General features: G+C 31.6%; 1 protein-coding gene across 1 annotated transcript in view; it reads right to left on the bottom strand.

Moving 5' to 3' along the window:
- Positions 1 to 10,317: 10,317 nt before the first annotated feature.
- LOC114326968 (ribonuclease Oy) overlaps positions 10,318 to 18,229 on the bottom strand; it is a 66,813-nt gene continuing 58,901 nt past the window's right edge. The window contains exon 3 of the mRNA XM_028275456.2: positions 10,318 to 14,183. Coding sequence (XP_028131257.1) covers positions 13,780 to 14,183 — 404 coding nt within the window. The 3' untranslated portion in view covers positions 10,318 to 13,779. The remainder of the gene's footprint in view (positions 14,184 to 18,229) is intronic.

Here is an 18,229-nt window from a genome sequence, read left to right as displayed (position 1 = left end):
ATTTAAATTTTTTCGTGATTGTCTTATACATAACAGACAATAAATCTTGAAAGTCAAATACATCTCGTGCTTTTTTAATTTGTTGCTCAATGTTGCCATGAACACCATCTGCAGTCATGTGTGTATGACCTTTGGTAAGATACTTGAATGTTATGTTGTTTACATGAGAGGTATGGGTATCATTATTTACCATAATCGCTAATGCAGTAAACAAATACCAGTTTTTATTTTGGGCAGTGCAATTATCTGCCCAAGCATTCCAAACCACTGAATAGTTGGAACTTGATTTCTTTTTTAAAGAAGCGAAGACTTCATTAAAAACAATTAAACGACTTGTAAAAAAGACATCTTTGTTTCCTGGCATAATTGGTAACAATAATACTTTTTGTAAGTCAAAAGAAAAATACTTAGTTTTATTAGTTTCTAGTAATTCTGCATCAATTTTGTAATATCTATTAGCATCATCTGCTTTCTTTTTGTGTGCCACCCATTGAGCTTTTTTGGTAGAAGATTTGACCGAGTTATCTATGCCTGTGCTGCTTGCTTCTACAAATTTGTTGTACTATAAACAGTAGAGCATGAATCCATTTGGGGAATGTGTAAAGATATTTTCATTGTCTTCATCATTTTTCTTTAAGTTTCAATTTGACATATACCTGGGTGTGTAACGAGTAACATTTAGTGCGTAACGTGTAACGTTACACACTAAAAAATGTGTAATGATTGCAACTTAGCGAATATAAACAACATAAATATAATTTTGATGATATCGACAGTCTTGAGTTTTGGCGAATGTAAACTCTATGATTCCCACGGTAAATCGCTGTAAATCCCAAAACTAAATAAAAACACTGTATATCCCGTATATACAGTGTTTATACTTGGAAATATGGATATAATGTGTTTTAAACTGGTAAAGTGAAGTTGGAATGTGATATACAGTGTTTCATAGCAACCATAAATTGTGGTTCTGCAAATTTTTTTATTATTTTTTCTTCGTAAATGGTAGATATAATAACACCCCATATCCAAAAATGCAATAAAAGCAATTTTGAAAAAAATGAATATACAGTGTTTCTACTTGGGGCAGCCGAACATTGCTGGCTGTGGAAAGATCATTTTGCAGTTGTCTAGCTGTAACATGATGTGTATGCAAAGTCTGCAGATGTAAACGTTCATCTGCAGGGTTCGTGCTCCTGGGACGTGCTGGAACTGGTCTTCTTGTATATCCTCCACTTTCTCTATACCTTCTTGAAGCTTATGAAACGCTGGATAGGTGGATTCCCTTAACATCAGCAAGATATTGCTGCGATCGTCCATCTCCAATTATTAAACCTACAATTTGGGCTGCTTGTTCTGACATTATATTACTCATTTTTTGTAAGAACGTACCTTCTTATTGAAAACTCAAGCTGACATAGTGCACAGATAAAATTCTCAAACACAAATGTCCAAAATAAAATATTCTCCTTTAAACAAAGTTTTGTTTACTGTTTGTTTTTTAGGCAAAAACACGCTTCAACTAGAAAAGTTATTATGGGCTTGTAGCCACCTAAAGGAGATTGTAGAGGAGTGTTATCATTCTGCTAAAAATTAAAAATTGTTTTTAAACTTTTTGTTTAAAAAATTATGTGATACTTTTTGCGATTAGTGTATTCGATCGTGTAAAAGCCAAAGGGGCGTAACCGTCAAAAATTAGAAATTGAGGTTTTGGGGTTTTCTGAAAGACCGACCAGAAATACACCTCACGGACAAAGGTCGTACCCCACCTATTACTATAAACCTATAGAATATCGGAATAATGTCATTATGTACATTTGGCGGTTTCACAATTTCATCTTAACATTTGGCTTAACCCTCACGGCGTAACCCAGAACAGCTAATATCACGTACCAGATAATTGGCGTAAGCCTAACTTTTCCTTGGCATCACCTGATCAAAATTCTTTCACGGTTATAGCAAAAGCATAATTAGATCCGGAAAGAGAAGAAATCAGAATTTGTGTGAAAGGGCACAAGACAAGGCGATCAACCCTTACTTCACCTCGATCAACCTTGATATTTGGCAGTATTTGTTAGATTTTAAGGAAATTACGAAACATGTCGAGTTTTGATCTAAGGGGGGCACATTTTTGCGGTACATACATTTGTCATTTGTCAACCCCCTCCCTTCCTCTTCCCCCACACCCTATTTTTAAATAAGGAATAGGGGTCGTGTGCTATCTCATTTAAAAGGTTATTCAATTCTCTATTCAGTAATATAAACATTAACATAATTATTTATACAGCGTGTCCAAGAAAAAAAATTAATTAAATTAATTGACACAAAAAGAAGAATGTATGTAATTCATTTAATTCAAAATACATTCTACTGCTGTCACAAAACAGAAAAAAATGTTTTTTAATAAATAAACATTGCTTTTCGCTTAATTTCAATGTTCAAGCTGCCAACCATCTGCCTCTTGGTAGGTTGAATATTGAATTTAGGCAAAAAACAATATTTATTTCTCAAATAAACATGTTTTCTGTCAGTAGTAGAACTTATTTTGAGTTAAATAAATGGAATACATTCTTCTTTTTGTGTCAATTAATTTAATTCAAAATAATTTTTCTTGGACACCCTGTATAAATAATTATGTCAATGTTAATATTACTGAATAGAGAATTGAATAACCTTTCAAATGAGGTAGCACACGAATCCTGTTATCTATTTAAAAATAAGGGGTGGGGGAAATGGAAAGAAGGGGGTTGACAAATGACAGATGTATGTATCGTAAAAATGTGTCCCCCTTAAGGCTGTATGACACTATGCATTTTCTTGTATCATTTCTAATATCGTTTCTGATATCGTTTCTTGTATACATTTTCTTGTATCATTTCTTGTATGTACATTTGTGCCCTGTATGACACTATGCAAGTTCTTGTATCGAAAACTGTATGAAATTCGGCACGTGATTGGTCGAAATTTTGTTTGTCACCCTGTCACCTTACATTGGTATGGTAGTACTGCGTCTACAGCTGATTTTAAGGATTTTATAAAATTTATAAACTTTTAAAAACAAATATTTTAATGTTATAATAACTAGAATTGTTACGTTGACTGTTGATTATTTGTGTTTTTTATTTTGTTTTGATATTTGTGCTAAAATATTTGCATTATAATTATCTTCAGTTTGATCCAAATTGGAACTATTGTATTTTCCTCTATTAAAAAATTATGCAATATGAAACCCAAAGTTATTCTAAATATATGGTTATTAGTAGAACAGTAGTCCATCCCAAACGGTATATTAAGTATCAATAAAATATTTATAAATAATACCTACAAAACACAAATAAATTTATCAAGACATAAATCATATTATCTCATTTTCAGCCGCCATTATGAGATTTAGAAGTTTTACCAGCAGGTTTTACGTTTTTGCTCTTTGCGCAGAAATTGGCGCAGTTATTGTACAAGAATCTGTGCCTGACACAAATTCTTGTATCGTTTCTGATATCGTTTCTTGTATCTGTGTATGACACTATACATTTTTTTGACATATCAGAAACGATATTAGAAATGATACAAGAAAATGCATAGTGTCATACAGCCTTTAGATCAAAAATCGACCTATTTCTTCATTTCCTTAAAATCTAACAAATACTGCCAAATATCGAGGTGGACTGTTTTCTTTGGCCCACTCTGTATTTTGTTTAATATTTAATAATTAATTGGTTATTATTAATACATGTATAGTATAGCATTATTTAGGATTACTATTATTTATTATTTTACACAACAAATATCACATTACAGTAATAAGTATTGCTGTTACAAAATCTCGTGAACCTAAATCAGTCATTTGGTGACTTCAATATACGAACGAAACGATTGAATCCGACATTACTGAAAATATCAGGGTGCAGATGGGACCCTGTCGCGCAATTCGCAGCAAATAAAATAGTCGTATTTTTAGGCTTCATTTTATTTCGGTTATACATACGCATTTTCAAGGTTCACGAGGTTTTGCACCAACTCTAATGCCAACCAACATAAAAGGGATTCTGACATTTACAGCGTAACCCTCATCAATAGTCGTACCAAAATATTTAAACAGGCCAGCCAAAAGGCGTAACCCACAAAATATAATAATAAATTATTTTTTCTTGTATTTGTAAGTACAGTAAAACCTCGATATAACGGACCTCTATTTAACGGACTTCGGATATAACGGACAAGAAAATCCGGTCAAATGTGAAAAAAAATTTAAAATGTCTCTGTATTTTACAAAGAATTTCAATAAACTTTTTATAATAGCATAATGCGGACACATTTCTAATTATAAAAAAAAACAGTACAAACATCAAAAGTGCAATCAAAACTTAAAAAAAAGTTTGTTGATTTATTTTAAACCTATTTTTATATAACGGACTTTCGCCTTTAACGGACACCCCGTCCCCCCAATTAGTCCGTTATATCGAGGTTTTACTGTAATAATATAAATTTTTGTGGTATTTACTTAATTCAGGAGATGAAGTGCTACATGTAAATAGTAAAATAATATTGAAACTAGCTACATAGTACAAGTAATTCAGTTTTTTAAGCCTCCTGTAAAATTCATAAATTGAGGGTTACGCCCTTTGGCCTTTACACCATCGAATATAAACTGCGCGTCAGAGAAAACGGGCACCCCAAAAATTGGTAATTTTTGATGTATCCTATCTCATAAGCCTGTTGTCCGATTTAAGTAATTTTTTTAATATGTTATAGCCTTGTTCTCTAAAAATATAGCTGTAATAATATTGTTGCTTAACAGGTAAATCTTCATTGTATACTGGGTGTACGAAACAAACTGTGTTTTTTTCTCAAAGTTCGCAACACCGTGTGGAATATTCTTAGCATATATAAAATCCTGAAATTAAAACCCAACTATGGCCTCAGATTTTCTTAACACTCTGTTTTTTTATTCATTCGCTTATGTTGGATAATACAACAGTTAGGTACTTTAACAACTAGCCATGTTCTTCATCAGTACAGGGTGTTTCTAAATAAGTGTGACAAACTTTAAGGGATAATTCTGTATAAAAAAAATAATGACCGTTTGTTTTATAAACATATGTCCGCAAATGCTTAGTATACGAAATACGGGATGTTGAACTTTTTCTTACAAACTGACGATTTGTTTATTTCCCTAAAACCGGTCAAGATATGCAAATGAATCTTGGTAGGTTTTAAGAGATAGTTATTCAACATTTTTTGACATGCAATTAAGAATTTTATATTCACCATTGGCGCGCATACGGATAATATGACCAATCATATATTACCCGTATGCTCGGCAATGGTGAATATAAAATTCTTAATTGTATGTCAAAAATGTGCAATAACTACGTCTTAAAACCCACTAAATTTCATTTGCATATCTCAACAGGTTTTAAAGCAATAAATAAATCGTCAGTTTGTAAGAAAAATTCAACATCCCGTATCTCGGAAACGAAGCATTTGCGGACATACGATTATAAAGCAAACTGTCATTATTTTTTAATGCAGAATTACCCCTTAAAGTTTGTCGCACTTGTTTAGAAATACCCTGTACTAAATGAATCAAAAAACAGAATATTAAAAATATACTGGAAGATACGAAACTAAATGAGCGTTTATGTACGACACCAGTGGTTTTAGAAATGAGCCGCTGAGAGCAAAAGTGGTGTAAGTCAAAAAATCAAGTTTTCAGCAAATAAGTGCTTTAGTAGAAAGTCTGTACACACTAAGCTTTTTACGGAATTTGTTTTTGGTTTGGATAAAAGAATATATTATATTTATTTATTAGTAAAAAACAAATTCCATAGACAACTTGCTTGCTATGAACTTGCTTTTTGACTTACACCACTTTTGCTCTCAGGGGCTCAAATAGATGGCGTTAGCAGCTTTCTAGGTACGAGATTGAATTTACCTGAGACAACGATGAGACGTATTCAGGTAGCTTTGGTTATCGGAATTTGGGGTCGGTCGGGTCGATCGGATTATAATAAAAATTATTTATTTCTTTTGATGCATTTAAATTTGAGTTCTCATTCAACGATAACAATGACAATCTTTAAAATAATTATTGGAGTGTACCTATGTATTACTTTCTAAACTCGTTTTTAAATTAGGAAGAATAATTGTAGTTGCAATTTGTCTTTTAATTTGAATTCTTGAAACAAATCATTGAATATTTTAAAGTTTATTTAATAATTTTATATAATATATATAATAATATAATTTATTTAATAAAAAATTTATTTAACGAGAAAAATACTCACTGGGTGATTTTAGATATTGTACATTTCTTATTTGCCTCATAATCTCGATAAAAAATTAGGTAGTTATTTTCGTTAATTACAGTCTCTTCTGATGATTGCATATTTTGTTTGGAGATATTGCAACCGTATTTACTTAAATGAAATTGACTTAGTAACCCGCTCGACCACTTTAAACTCTTCGAGAGAAAAATGGTAAGGACTTCGTAAATTGTTGCAATCGCGATTTCCTACAATTTCTTCTAAGTTTTTTCGTGCGGTCGATATTTTCCGAGTCAGGGGGAAAATAGTGACTAAGTATAATTATTAAATTATTTATTATTAACTTTACTTCTTAAAGGTGCCGTGAGATATTAGATAGTCACGATTACATTATTCTATTAAGAGTAATTTCATTAATATCATTTGGCGAATATTACCCAGCCATGACATCTTTTTCTAGACCTCTCTTACCCTCGTATGTTTCCTTCGAGTTCCAGTTGCCGACAAGTATATCGTTCTCCTCGCAATATGTCCCTAAGTATGTCCATGATATTTTAAGCATTCGTTGCAGGCACCTCATTTCAAAGACTTTAAGTTTGTTAGTGGAGCTGGCCTTTATTATCCATTCTTTCATTCCATACAAGAGAACAAGCCAAACGTGACACTTTAGCGTATTGTATCTCAGGTTGAAACCCAAATTTCAGTGAACAGTCATAAGAGTTTGGAAGTCGACATCCCATTGTTTATGAGAGATATTTTTCATTAAGTTGAGCCCGTTTGAGCTTACAGTCGGAGTGAGTGTATATTGTCTTACCAAGATAGACGATTATCCAGTTTTATTCCCAATAAGTTAATCAATTCTGAATAATTTATTGTAAACTTTTTAGGAACTATTTATTAACTTTTGCTCTCAGAACGAGTTTCGAATAAACAATACGTTCTTCAGACACAAAGATCAACAAAAATATACATTCAAGAATACAAGAGCACACAGATCCGATATTGATTATATATTGACAAACAGAAACATCCATCATTCTCAAGTACTAGACATAAGATGTTTAAGTGCAGCTAATATCGGAAGTGATCACAACCTAGTACTTGGAAAAATCAGAATATATCTACAAAAAAAAAACAGGAAAAAAGACCCTATTGAATGTGAGACAAGAATAAAGGTAGAACAGCTACAAGACTTGTCAACACGAGATCTATACCAGAGAAGACTGCAAAAAGTACTGAACGAAAACTACATAACACCAGATGAAGACATAGAAGAAAGTTGGAGGAAGATTAGAGATAATATCAAAATGGCAGTAACGGACGCACTTGGAGAACGTAAGATAAGTAAACATATACGAAAGAAAAGGAGAACACCATGGATCTGTGAAGAAATAAAAATAAAATGCCAAGAAAAAAAGAAAATCTAGCTAGAACAGAAATTCAAAAGAACGATGAGACAAACGTATGAAGAATATAAAAGAGTTTGAAATGAGTTAAACTCAATAGTAAGAAGGAAGAAAACAGAACATTGGTAAGCATTTTCAAAAGAGATGGAGCACGACTTATACGGGATGCTAAAGGAAATATGGAAAATGATAAGAGGTCAAACAGCAGAGATGAAGGAATTGATAGAAGTAAAACATATTGATACAAATAATACATGGACAACTTACCTAGAAAACCTGTATCAAACAGCTAATCATGAAGAACTGGAAAACCAGGATTAGAATCGGATGAGCAAACAGAAATTAAAGAGGAAGATATAACGAACGCCTTAAAACAGATGAAAAATCGAAAAGCACCAGGGAAAGATGGAATAGCTAATGAACTTTTAAAATACGGAGGAGAGAGACTTCACAAAGAACTGAATATCCTGATAAGTAAAATAATAAATACACGAAGAATTCCATAAAAATGGAGTAACACTCAGATGATAGCGTTATTTAAGAAAAGTGATAGGGCAAACCCCAGTAATTATAGAGGGATAAATTTACGGAGCACTATACTGAAACTCACAACAAAAATACTGAGGAAGAAAATAATGGCATGCATAAATATATCGGTTGAACAACAAGGATTTAGAAGTGGAAGATCATAACGATGCAGTTTTTGTGATAAGACAAATAGCGGAGAAATCATTAGAATATAACAAGCGAGGGTTTTTCTGTTTTATATACCTAGAGAAAGCAAATATACATTTCTATGAAAACTCATCGCAACTTTTTTAAAGTGTTTAAAAAAGCTTTGTTTTGTTTTAAAAAAGGTTTTTAGCATTAAAGTAAGCACGTTACGCTGAAAATAAAGTTGGTCCTTTTTTGTAAAAGATAGTTTTAAAATAGCGTGAAAATCACCCTCTAAAAGGGAACTTGCATAAAATTTTTATTTCGAAAGAGATGCTATAAATAAATCACAACAGAACACGATTTAAAAAGAAAAAAAGTTGTTTGTGTTTTTCGTTTGGCCCCTCAAGACGAATAAAATCAAATTATTGTTACCGATTGATTTGCATACTCGTGATTAATGACTCATTGAAGCCCTTTTAACTACAGCCTTTCAAAAATAAGCACTTTGAACTGATGAAACTTACAGATCCTCTATAAGCATACATACGTAAAGTAACTTATGAAGCGCTACTGATTAATTTCATTTGAGATGCTAATTAAGAGGTAATTTTTAGATTTTTTTTTTACAAAATAAGGGATCAACTTTATTTTGTGCGCACCTTGTTTACTTCTGATACTAGAAACTAAAAAAAAATAAAGCTGTTTTTAAACTTTTCAAAAAAGTTATGATGAGTTTTCCCCGAAAAGTTCTTAATTTTTTGGTTACTTCATGTAGAAATATTCAATTTTGAATTTGACAAATAATAAGAACCTACTTTTCATTAGCTACAACTCTGCTTTTACTGGGTCTACAACTTCATATGTCATATTTATATAAAACATTTTTTTCACTTTTTGATAAGCTGTAGTTTTGCTATGAATTACAGGAAATTTTTCCTTATGGATTTTTGCTATGAATGTTTTTTGGTGAAATACTTCCTTTTTAAGTTATTTGCGAAAATCCGTCTAAAAACGTACTATTTTTTGAGAAATGAATATATTCACTCGCAAATAACTCGAAAAGTATTTACTTGTGAGGTCAAGACTAGTGAAAAAAATCTATAGTCAATTTATATTTTCAACATTTTTGCAGAAACAAAAACAAAAAAAAATTAATACATATTAATATGATAGTGACTGCTGCGTTAAAATTTTGAATACGGGCCACGTAAAATAACCGCGTGTTCTTGGCTAGTTCCTTGAGTAGGGAGAGTTTTACACTTCCCTCTAAGGCTAGTTCCAACAAATTTAAGCTAGGCGCGCCACTATACAGGCAGGTTTTAAAGACAACAAAATAATGCATAGGCTTTCGTATCTTTCCGTATTTATCAATCAACGGTTAAAGAATAAGGCTATAACAGATTTAAAAAATTACTTAGATCAGATAACAGGTTAAGGCGATACGAGACATCAAAAATGACCCATTTTTTAGGGTGCCCGTTTTCTCTGACGCGCAGTGTAATTTCAGGATAATTTTGTTTTATGACGAGTATTGCATTTTTATACGATCTTCCAGTACGAAATTATTATTGTTTTCTGTAAAAGTTATAAGCTAAATTTTAGTTGTAAGGTTTAGGGTGGTATTTAACAAGTTTAACAATGAGTTGTTCATTAGTTCTTCAGTTTTCTAGTATTGTATGGTTTTATAAATTTTTTTATATAAGTACTCAATGTATTTTCCATTTAAGTCCAAGTCATTGTTGAAACTTGGTGCGTAAGTTCCTCTTTGTGCACGGAAAAATTGGAGGTCAATAGATCTCTTCTTCTTCTTATATTCTTATGCCCTTTCTTTTTCTTGAACGAAAATTCCAATAATCTTGAAACTACATGTCATGTTTACCAGGCTACTTAATATCGATTCAGAGGTATAATATAAAAATAATTATGAGTAATAATTAAATATTCTGGTAAATCTAATACCCACTAAACAATTGAAAAAAAAAACAGGATGAGATTTTAAAATATTTATTTAGTTTTAGTTACAGATTAAATAAGTAATCTTTCTTTTTGCAAAAATAAATTTGTTATAATAATTGTAAAATGGTTTAATACTAAATTTGAATTAAAAAGTAAATAAGTGTGCATTATCATTTTGTATATATTTTCTACAAAAATTAATATAATATAATATATATAAATAATGTACAATATACAAGCTAACTGGAAAATTTATACAATAGAAAATTCTGATATACCTTCAATTTATGTCTGTTGCATGCGATCAATAACATTTCTACATCGTCCTTGAAATTACCTGACACTTTTAATATATTTTCAAAAAATAAAATTTATAGAAAAAATGTCTAGTAAAAAACAATAATTATTTACATTCAATATCGCTGAAAAAACAATTGACTTTTAATTAATGGAGTGCAAATTATTTATAGGAACTATTGTTACTTTTATATTTATTGCGTTGCAAGAGTTTTATTCAAGACGGTTATTTTTATTATTATCACAAAGTTTTGTGTAACTAACTGTAAGTAACCGATCATGTACAACTTTAAAACTGTAAAGAACCATTGAACTCTAATGGAAATTAAATTATTCATTTCACAATTCCTGACATTTTCTACTTACCTACTCCACAATATGACAACGCTGTATAAAAATGACAACGTCAAAATTTAATGAAGTGCAAAGGATTTATAAGGAATTGACCAATATAAACGCGCGCCGGTTATTAGCGCGCTCAATTGATGAGCGCGCTAATAACCGACATAATAACGCAAAAGATGGAAAACACATTAAGTTGTGAGATAAAAAGAAATGAACTAGTGGAGGTGGGAGATTTAGCGATAAAAACCTATAAACTTACATTCTATTTATTTTTTCCCACCTTTAGACATATCGGAGAAGTATATGAACTAAAACTGTCATAGTGGCAGTTGCCAAACTCGTCCGATACGTCTAAAGGTGGGAAACAATTAGTAGAATGAAAATTTACACTTTTTTATCGCTAAATCTCCCACCTTCACTAGTTTCATTTCTTTTTATCTCACAACTTAATGTGTTTTCCATATTTTGCATTATTTTACCGGTTATTAGCGCGCTCATCACTGTATAACAGTTTCATATTTGTTTTATATGAAAATCAACAAAATGCTTTCAATTGGTAGTCATATGTCACTGGAAACAAAGTCTTCCACAAGTAAGGCTTTTTAAATTGAATGTCATAAGAGGAATTTAAGAATGTCATAAGACTAACACTTAACTTACAATATTATACAGTATACTATCTGCACATGTCTTTTCAGTTCTTTGTAAATATAACTTCAACATTGTCTCTTTATTTACAATTGCCCGACTTGACCAATTGACAATTAACCAATATATAGGGCTTTTCATCGACTGTCATTTGTTTCGAGCTTCTGTCATGTGTCACATTATATTAATATATCTACGCCATACGTCTTTGGTTTGTATCATTGGTATATATCAATAACGTATGACGTAGATATATTAATATTATGTGACACATGACAGAAGCTCGAAACAAATGACTGAATGAAAAGCCCTATTATCAAAATTTAGTTAGCGAGTAAAACAGAGACATGTTAACTATAGATCTGGCTAGTCATATGCCACTCAATGCATCGGGGTGTAACGCCAATATCAAGTACGGTGGTCTAGCTATCTTTGTCTAAAAAAGCTAAGCGCCGGTAGAGCGAGATAGATAGACCACCGACCCGAACTGCTCCGCGTTACGCTATTTGTCGGATTTGCCTAATCTAGGTGTTATTATATAGTGGCGTACCCACTGTTTTAGGGGTTAACCATCGCCCCCAAGGACATATAAAAAATATATAAGGAATAGTAGCAAAATGTAATTCGTTTTTCACAAAAAAAAATAAAAAAAATTTCTGTGTCCAAGCCAACCCCCCACCCCAAAGGAAAATTCTGAGTTGAGACTAAACATACCAGGAAGTAAAATCTCGTGTATATTAAGAAATTGCCATAAACATATTTAAAAAATATCCCTTTTTTTTAAACATCTACATATTAAATGTAGAGACATTACACAGCCTTTTTTGATTAATCCTAACCTATATACAAATATATAAAGATTTTAACAATTACAATTGGATACTTTGCGGGGGGTATAATAAGAAAATAAGCCCTAATTTTACAAAAAGACATTTATTCTCAGTTTTCCTGTTTCCAAGGAATTCTCACCGCATATCCAGAGTATTAAGTCATAAAAATTAGGGGATTTGATCGCTTTCATAATTTACTTTATACTTAGATGAAGCTGTACAGCAAGACAACAAAAGTGTCACATCTTTTAGTAATATGAAAAATTAAGGACGGGAATAATTATTAACATATTAGTGATTTGATAGCATTCTTATTAGTACATTATTAAGCAAGTACAATGATTCTTCCAGTTTGTTTAAAAAATTACCCAATAATCTGTATCTATTCCTTAGTAGGTGATCAAATTATTAAAGCCAGCTAGTAAAATTTTATAAAAGAAGTTAATAATTCAACTATAAAACATATTTGTCACCTTAAAATATGGCAACACTGTTAACGCGTCAATATGCAATAGACGCCCGATATGTTCGTATTTATTTTTAATATTTAGTGTGGTTGTAGACGTTATGAATTGGTGTGAATGATTTTTACTAAAGTTCTCATTTTCTTACTACTTTTTTTGGTGTGATTGAAGTAGTCATGCCCAGCACTATATTATGCTTCTTACGCCAATACAGCAAAAGCCAGACATCTTATGAGGAAAAACAGCACAAATAAAAACGTTAATATTGAACATCGAACATTCTTCCATCATCAGTGTTGTGAAAGAACTCGCCTAGTAGACTCGGAAATCGGCTAGAAAATTTAAACCGAATATTATAACAAAATTCAGTTTGGTAATATTGTGTGAAGACCAAGTATCTCGGATATCAACAGAATCGTAATTTAGTCCAGAGAAATTAATTTTACCAACAAGAATGAGATGTTTTAAGCAAATAATGTTTCAAATATGATGTGCAAAATAATTTTGAATTCGGTTCCGCTATTGAACTTGCTTTTTTGTGTTTTAGGGCCGGTTGTTCGAACGCTAATCAACCATGATCATTATCAAATATTTAATTACTGTCACCAACTGTCAATGTCTACTTTGTTTGGGTTGCTGAAAACATAATTGATTACAATTATGAAATTACTAAATCAATTATGTTAATAATTGTTATGTTAATTGATTAACTAATCTCATAATTATAATCAATTATGTTTTCAGCAACCCAATAAAAGTTGACATTGACAGTTTTGGTGACAGTAATTAAATATTTGATAGTGATCATTGTTGATTAGCGTTCGAACAGCCGGCCCTTAAAAGTAGAAAAAAAGTTTAACAGACAAAGATTATTAATAATCTGATCACTCACCATACATATCTTACAATATTACATAGAAAACCATATAAGAAATTTAACAAACTTATAAAACTCCATGTAATACGCACTCTCCCTATACCTCTCTTCCGAATATTCATCTATGTAATCAATCTGACTCATTGCATCATCCGGGACATTATCTAAGTACATTATGGGTTTCTTTTTGTTACAATTCGTTAGAGCTGAACCTACACAGTCGATCACTTCGAAGGATTTATCCAGACATATCCTAATCTCACTAATCATGGATTGCTTAGTATGGCTTTCCACTATACACTCGATATTCGGTTGGTGTTGTGTCACTGCTTTTATGGCATCTACTATCTCGTCTACAGTGTAACCGGTGGTTCCTGGGGTTATTTTACTTTGTAGTAGCATGTCAGCGATATTTAATTGTTTATTTAATTCTAGACCTAAAAAAATAAAAATAATTAATGTATTATGGGAAAAATAATTGGTCACTTTGTAACGTTCCGTCACGTTACTAAAGTATTTACGAGTAGTAAAACCTTTAATTATTTTTCTAATTATTCTCTTTTAATTTTAATAACGTTCCCTTATTAAATTACCGTCAAATCGAAGTAATTATTAATATTATATTATTTATTTCTTTTAATGACGTCACACCTAAACGTCACGTCAGTTGGCGATACTTTTGCATAGAGTTAAATATTAGCATAGAGAGAGTGTCATTCAGAGCGAAGTGACGACACCATCTTTTTTATTTGGATTAGTGCTGTTTCACTCTTACGCATAGTAAAGCTGCTACAGTTGTCCTCCTCTTCCGTGCCTATATTCACACTGAATGTCATTATAGATTCTCGATACAATGTGTTAGAAGGAGATGCAGCAAACCAGTCCCCTGAGATCTTGTCGTCAGGAAGCGCGGAAGGTAGGCTCCCTCTATGTTAATATATACCTCTATGTACTTTTGTTAAGTTTCTTAAATTTGGTAAAGAACTGCGCCATCTGGTGTTGACGTTTTCCTTGTTGAACGAGAGAGGTTTTACTTGATTTTATATATTTCACTTAGTCAGGCTTGTGCCTGCTCAACTCATTTAGAGTTCTGGAGATTATTCTTTCGAATAATCCTCCAATATTTATATGTTGTCAAATCTTTCGGTTTATTTAACTTAGTTGTAGGTAATACAATCGTACTGATTATTTGGTGAAGGTTGTTATACAGGGTGTAACAAAAATACAGGTCATAAATTAAATCACATATTCTGGGAATAAAAATAGTTCGATTAAACCTAACTTACCTTAGTACAAATATGCACACAAAAAAAGTTATAGCCCTTTAAAGTTACAAAATGAAAATCGATTTTTTCCGATATATCGAAAACTATTAGAGATTTTTTAATGAAAATGAACGTGTGGCATTCTTATGTCAGGAACATCTTAAAAAGAAGTTATAGTGAAATTTGTGTACCCCATAAAAAATTTATGGGGGTTTTGTTCCCTTAAACCCACCCAAACTTTTATGTACGTTACAATCAAATTATTATTGTGGTACCATTAGTTAAACACAATATTTTTAAAACTTTTTTGCCTCTTAGTATTTTTACGATAAACCAGTTTTATTCGAGATGTGCCTTCTTTTTTAATATGTTTACATAAAAATTTTATTGGGGTTTTATGCCTTTAAACCCCCCAAATGTTTGTGTACGTTCCAATGAAACTATTATTGCGTTACCATTAGTTAAACACAGTGTTATTAAAACTTTTTTGTCTCTTAGTATTTTTCGGATAAGGCACCTTTTATCGAGATATGGATGCATTTTTAATATGGTTCAAAATATACCTAAAAATGTAATAATTTATAAATAAATGCATATTATTACCAGGTCTCATAATCGTACTTAACAGTATGCAAATATGTGGTGGATTTGACAAATATTCAAAATATCTCGATAAAAACTAGCTTTTCGAAAAAGTACTAAGAGGCAAAAAAGTTTTAAAAATATTGTGTTTAACCAATGGTGTCACAATGATAATTTAATTGAAACGTAGACAAAAGTTTGGGGGGGTTTAAGGGAACAAAACCCCCATAAAATTTTTATGGGGTGCACAAATTTCACTATAACTTTTTTTTTTTAGATATTCCTGTCATAAGAATGCCACATGCCCGTTTTCAATCAGAAACCTCAAATAGTTTTCGATATATGTATTGAAAAAAATTGATTTTTATTTTGTAACTTCAAAGGGCTGTAACTTTTTTTGTGTGCACATTTGTACTAAGGTAAGTTAAGTTCAATCGAACTATTTTTGGTCCCAGAATATGTGGTTTAATTTATGACCTGTATTTTTGTTACACCCTGTATAACCTCATGTGAGTTGTAACCTCTGTGTAAGAGGTAGACTAAGAGCCGCTATAGGTGAAATTTGCTAATCATTTTAGGTACGATAAGACCCTATAACTTAAATAGTAGAACCTAAAAGAAAACGTATGCACACTCTGCCGTCACTTTTTAGTGGTACAAGGTACCCTTCCTCATTCCCAGAATTAATTTTTTTTATTTTTTTTAAGTTTTATGTGATTAAAAAATAAGACTCAGCGTAATTTTAACCCACCACACCCTTCCCCACCATCAAAAACTTCATTTTTCGTTTTTATTTTTTTAGGAAGGTTCCAATCAATTTTAAAATTTCAAAAAATTCACACGCATAGTTAAGACTTAAAAAACATGTCTATTTTTTATAGATCCCTAGGTTGAGTGTACATAACCTCAAAAATATTTTTTATTTTAATTTTGGAAAAAAGCGTATAACTTTTTTTGGATATGGCTGCAGGTCCTAATCTTTTTTTAATCTTGTGTATTTTATCAAGCACTATATTTATAATGTATTTCAGATTTTTCCGCAAGGTTCGCCTCCTTCAAAAAGCCAAAAAACTGTTTTTAGGGGTTTTTTGGGGGTTTGAACGTATTTCTCCATTTTTTAAATTTTAAAAATTAAAAAAAGTTTTTGAGGTTATGTATACTCAACCTAGGGGTCTATAAAAATAGACGTGTTTTGTAAAAGTCTTAACGATGCGTGTGAATTTTTTGAAATATTAAAATTGATTGGATCCACTCTAAAAAAAAACTAAAAATGAAGTTTTTGATGGTGGGGAAAGGGGGAAGAGGGTGGTGGATTAAAATTACGCTAAATTATGTCGGCGACAATTTCTAACCTCACTTAATATAAATAATACCGTTAATAGATAAATATACAAGGTATATTTAGTTTTAATTAATATTAATAACTAATTATTAAATTATACTAGGTAAATATACATGGTGTATTTATATATTAACGATATTATTTATATCATTTTAAAGTGCGCATCCGTTTTGCTGCTAATTTGTCGCCGACTAGTCGCCTACAGCAAATACTGTAATACATACAACTCTTGACATTTCCCATTACATTTGAGGAAGTAAAAAAATAGCGCCATCTAGTGGTCCGCGGTGATAACCAGAGCAATCTAACCTTACGTTTATAAAATTGCTTTATTATTGTTTTTGTTTGAACTATTTTTATTTTAACTAAATTTTGCAAAATTAGCTCGTTATTCAAAAATTTATAAAATTAAATTTGAATGTTTACGTCAAATTTTACGTTGTCACAACGTAGTTTCACCGCAAGCCCACAGTGGCGCTAGTGGCAACGTGCTTAAAGATTTCTGTGGGAGTTGGATGTATTACAGTCAATAGTATTTGCCTACAGGCACCCGCGAACCAAGGTTCATAGATAGGAGGTAGGTTGTCTCGTAACTATGTGGGCGGAAGCGAGGGGGAAGGGAAGGACTACGTCACTCGTACGACAAAGTCAAGGTTGACACTTGACAGTTTTTGTTTGTGGTTCAAACCTTAGAATATAAAATAAATCAGGAAGGAGTACAATGCGAAATGACTACGAGCCAGGAAGGAGGTTGCAAATGGCGATCAGCTGTCAGATTTGCTTTCTATCTCCAGTGACGTACCTTTGAAAGAGGGAAGAAAATAAATTCTTAACGATTTTATTACATCTTTGATGTTAAACAAACAGCTACAGATCAAGAGAAAATACGTATTAATATAATATTTTGTTGAAAAGTCAGTTAAATAACATTTTATTATACTAATAACTTCAGTTAATTGATTGCATATACAGGAGCTTTACCAGATGGTACGCCTATGCACACAGCTGATCCAATACACAAACACCTTCTACCTCGTTGACAAAAACTTATGAGTCATCCACAGACGTTCAAGATGGCCGGTTCCGCTAGAAATTTAAGGTGTTGTTGATATAGGAAAGACTCCTTCCTGTTTTTTTATATTCTAAGGTTCAAACCATAGCTACCTTTACTTTACGTTAAGTAAAGGTGGCTATGTTCAAACCTAACCCTCTTTTTTATGTTGTGGTTGCGTTTCCGAATATTTCTATATAATTTTCTTTAATATTGTTTATTTGTTTAATTTTTAATTAATAC

Source organism: Diabrotica virgifera, chromosome 1, assembly GCF_917563875.1.
Source record: "Diabrotica virgifera virgifera chromosome 1, PGI_DIABVI_V3a".
In the NCBI taxonomy this organism is placed as follows: Eukaryota; Metazoa; Arthropoda; class Insecta; order Coleoptera; family Chrysomelidae; genus Diabrotica; species Diabrotica virgifera.
The sequence above is the reverse complement of the archived record's forward strand: the minus strand, read 5'-3'. Positions and strand labels throughout refer to the sequence as shown.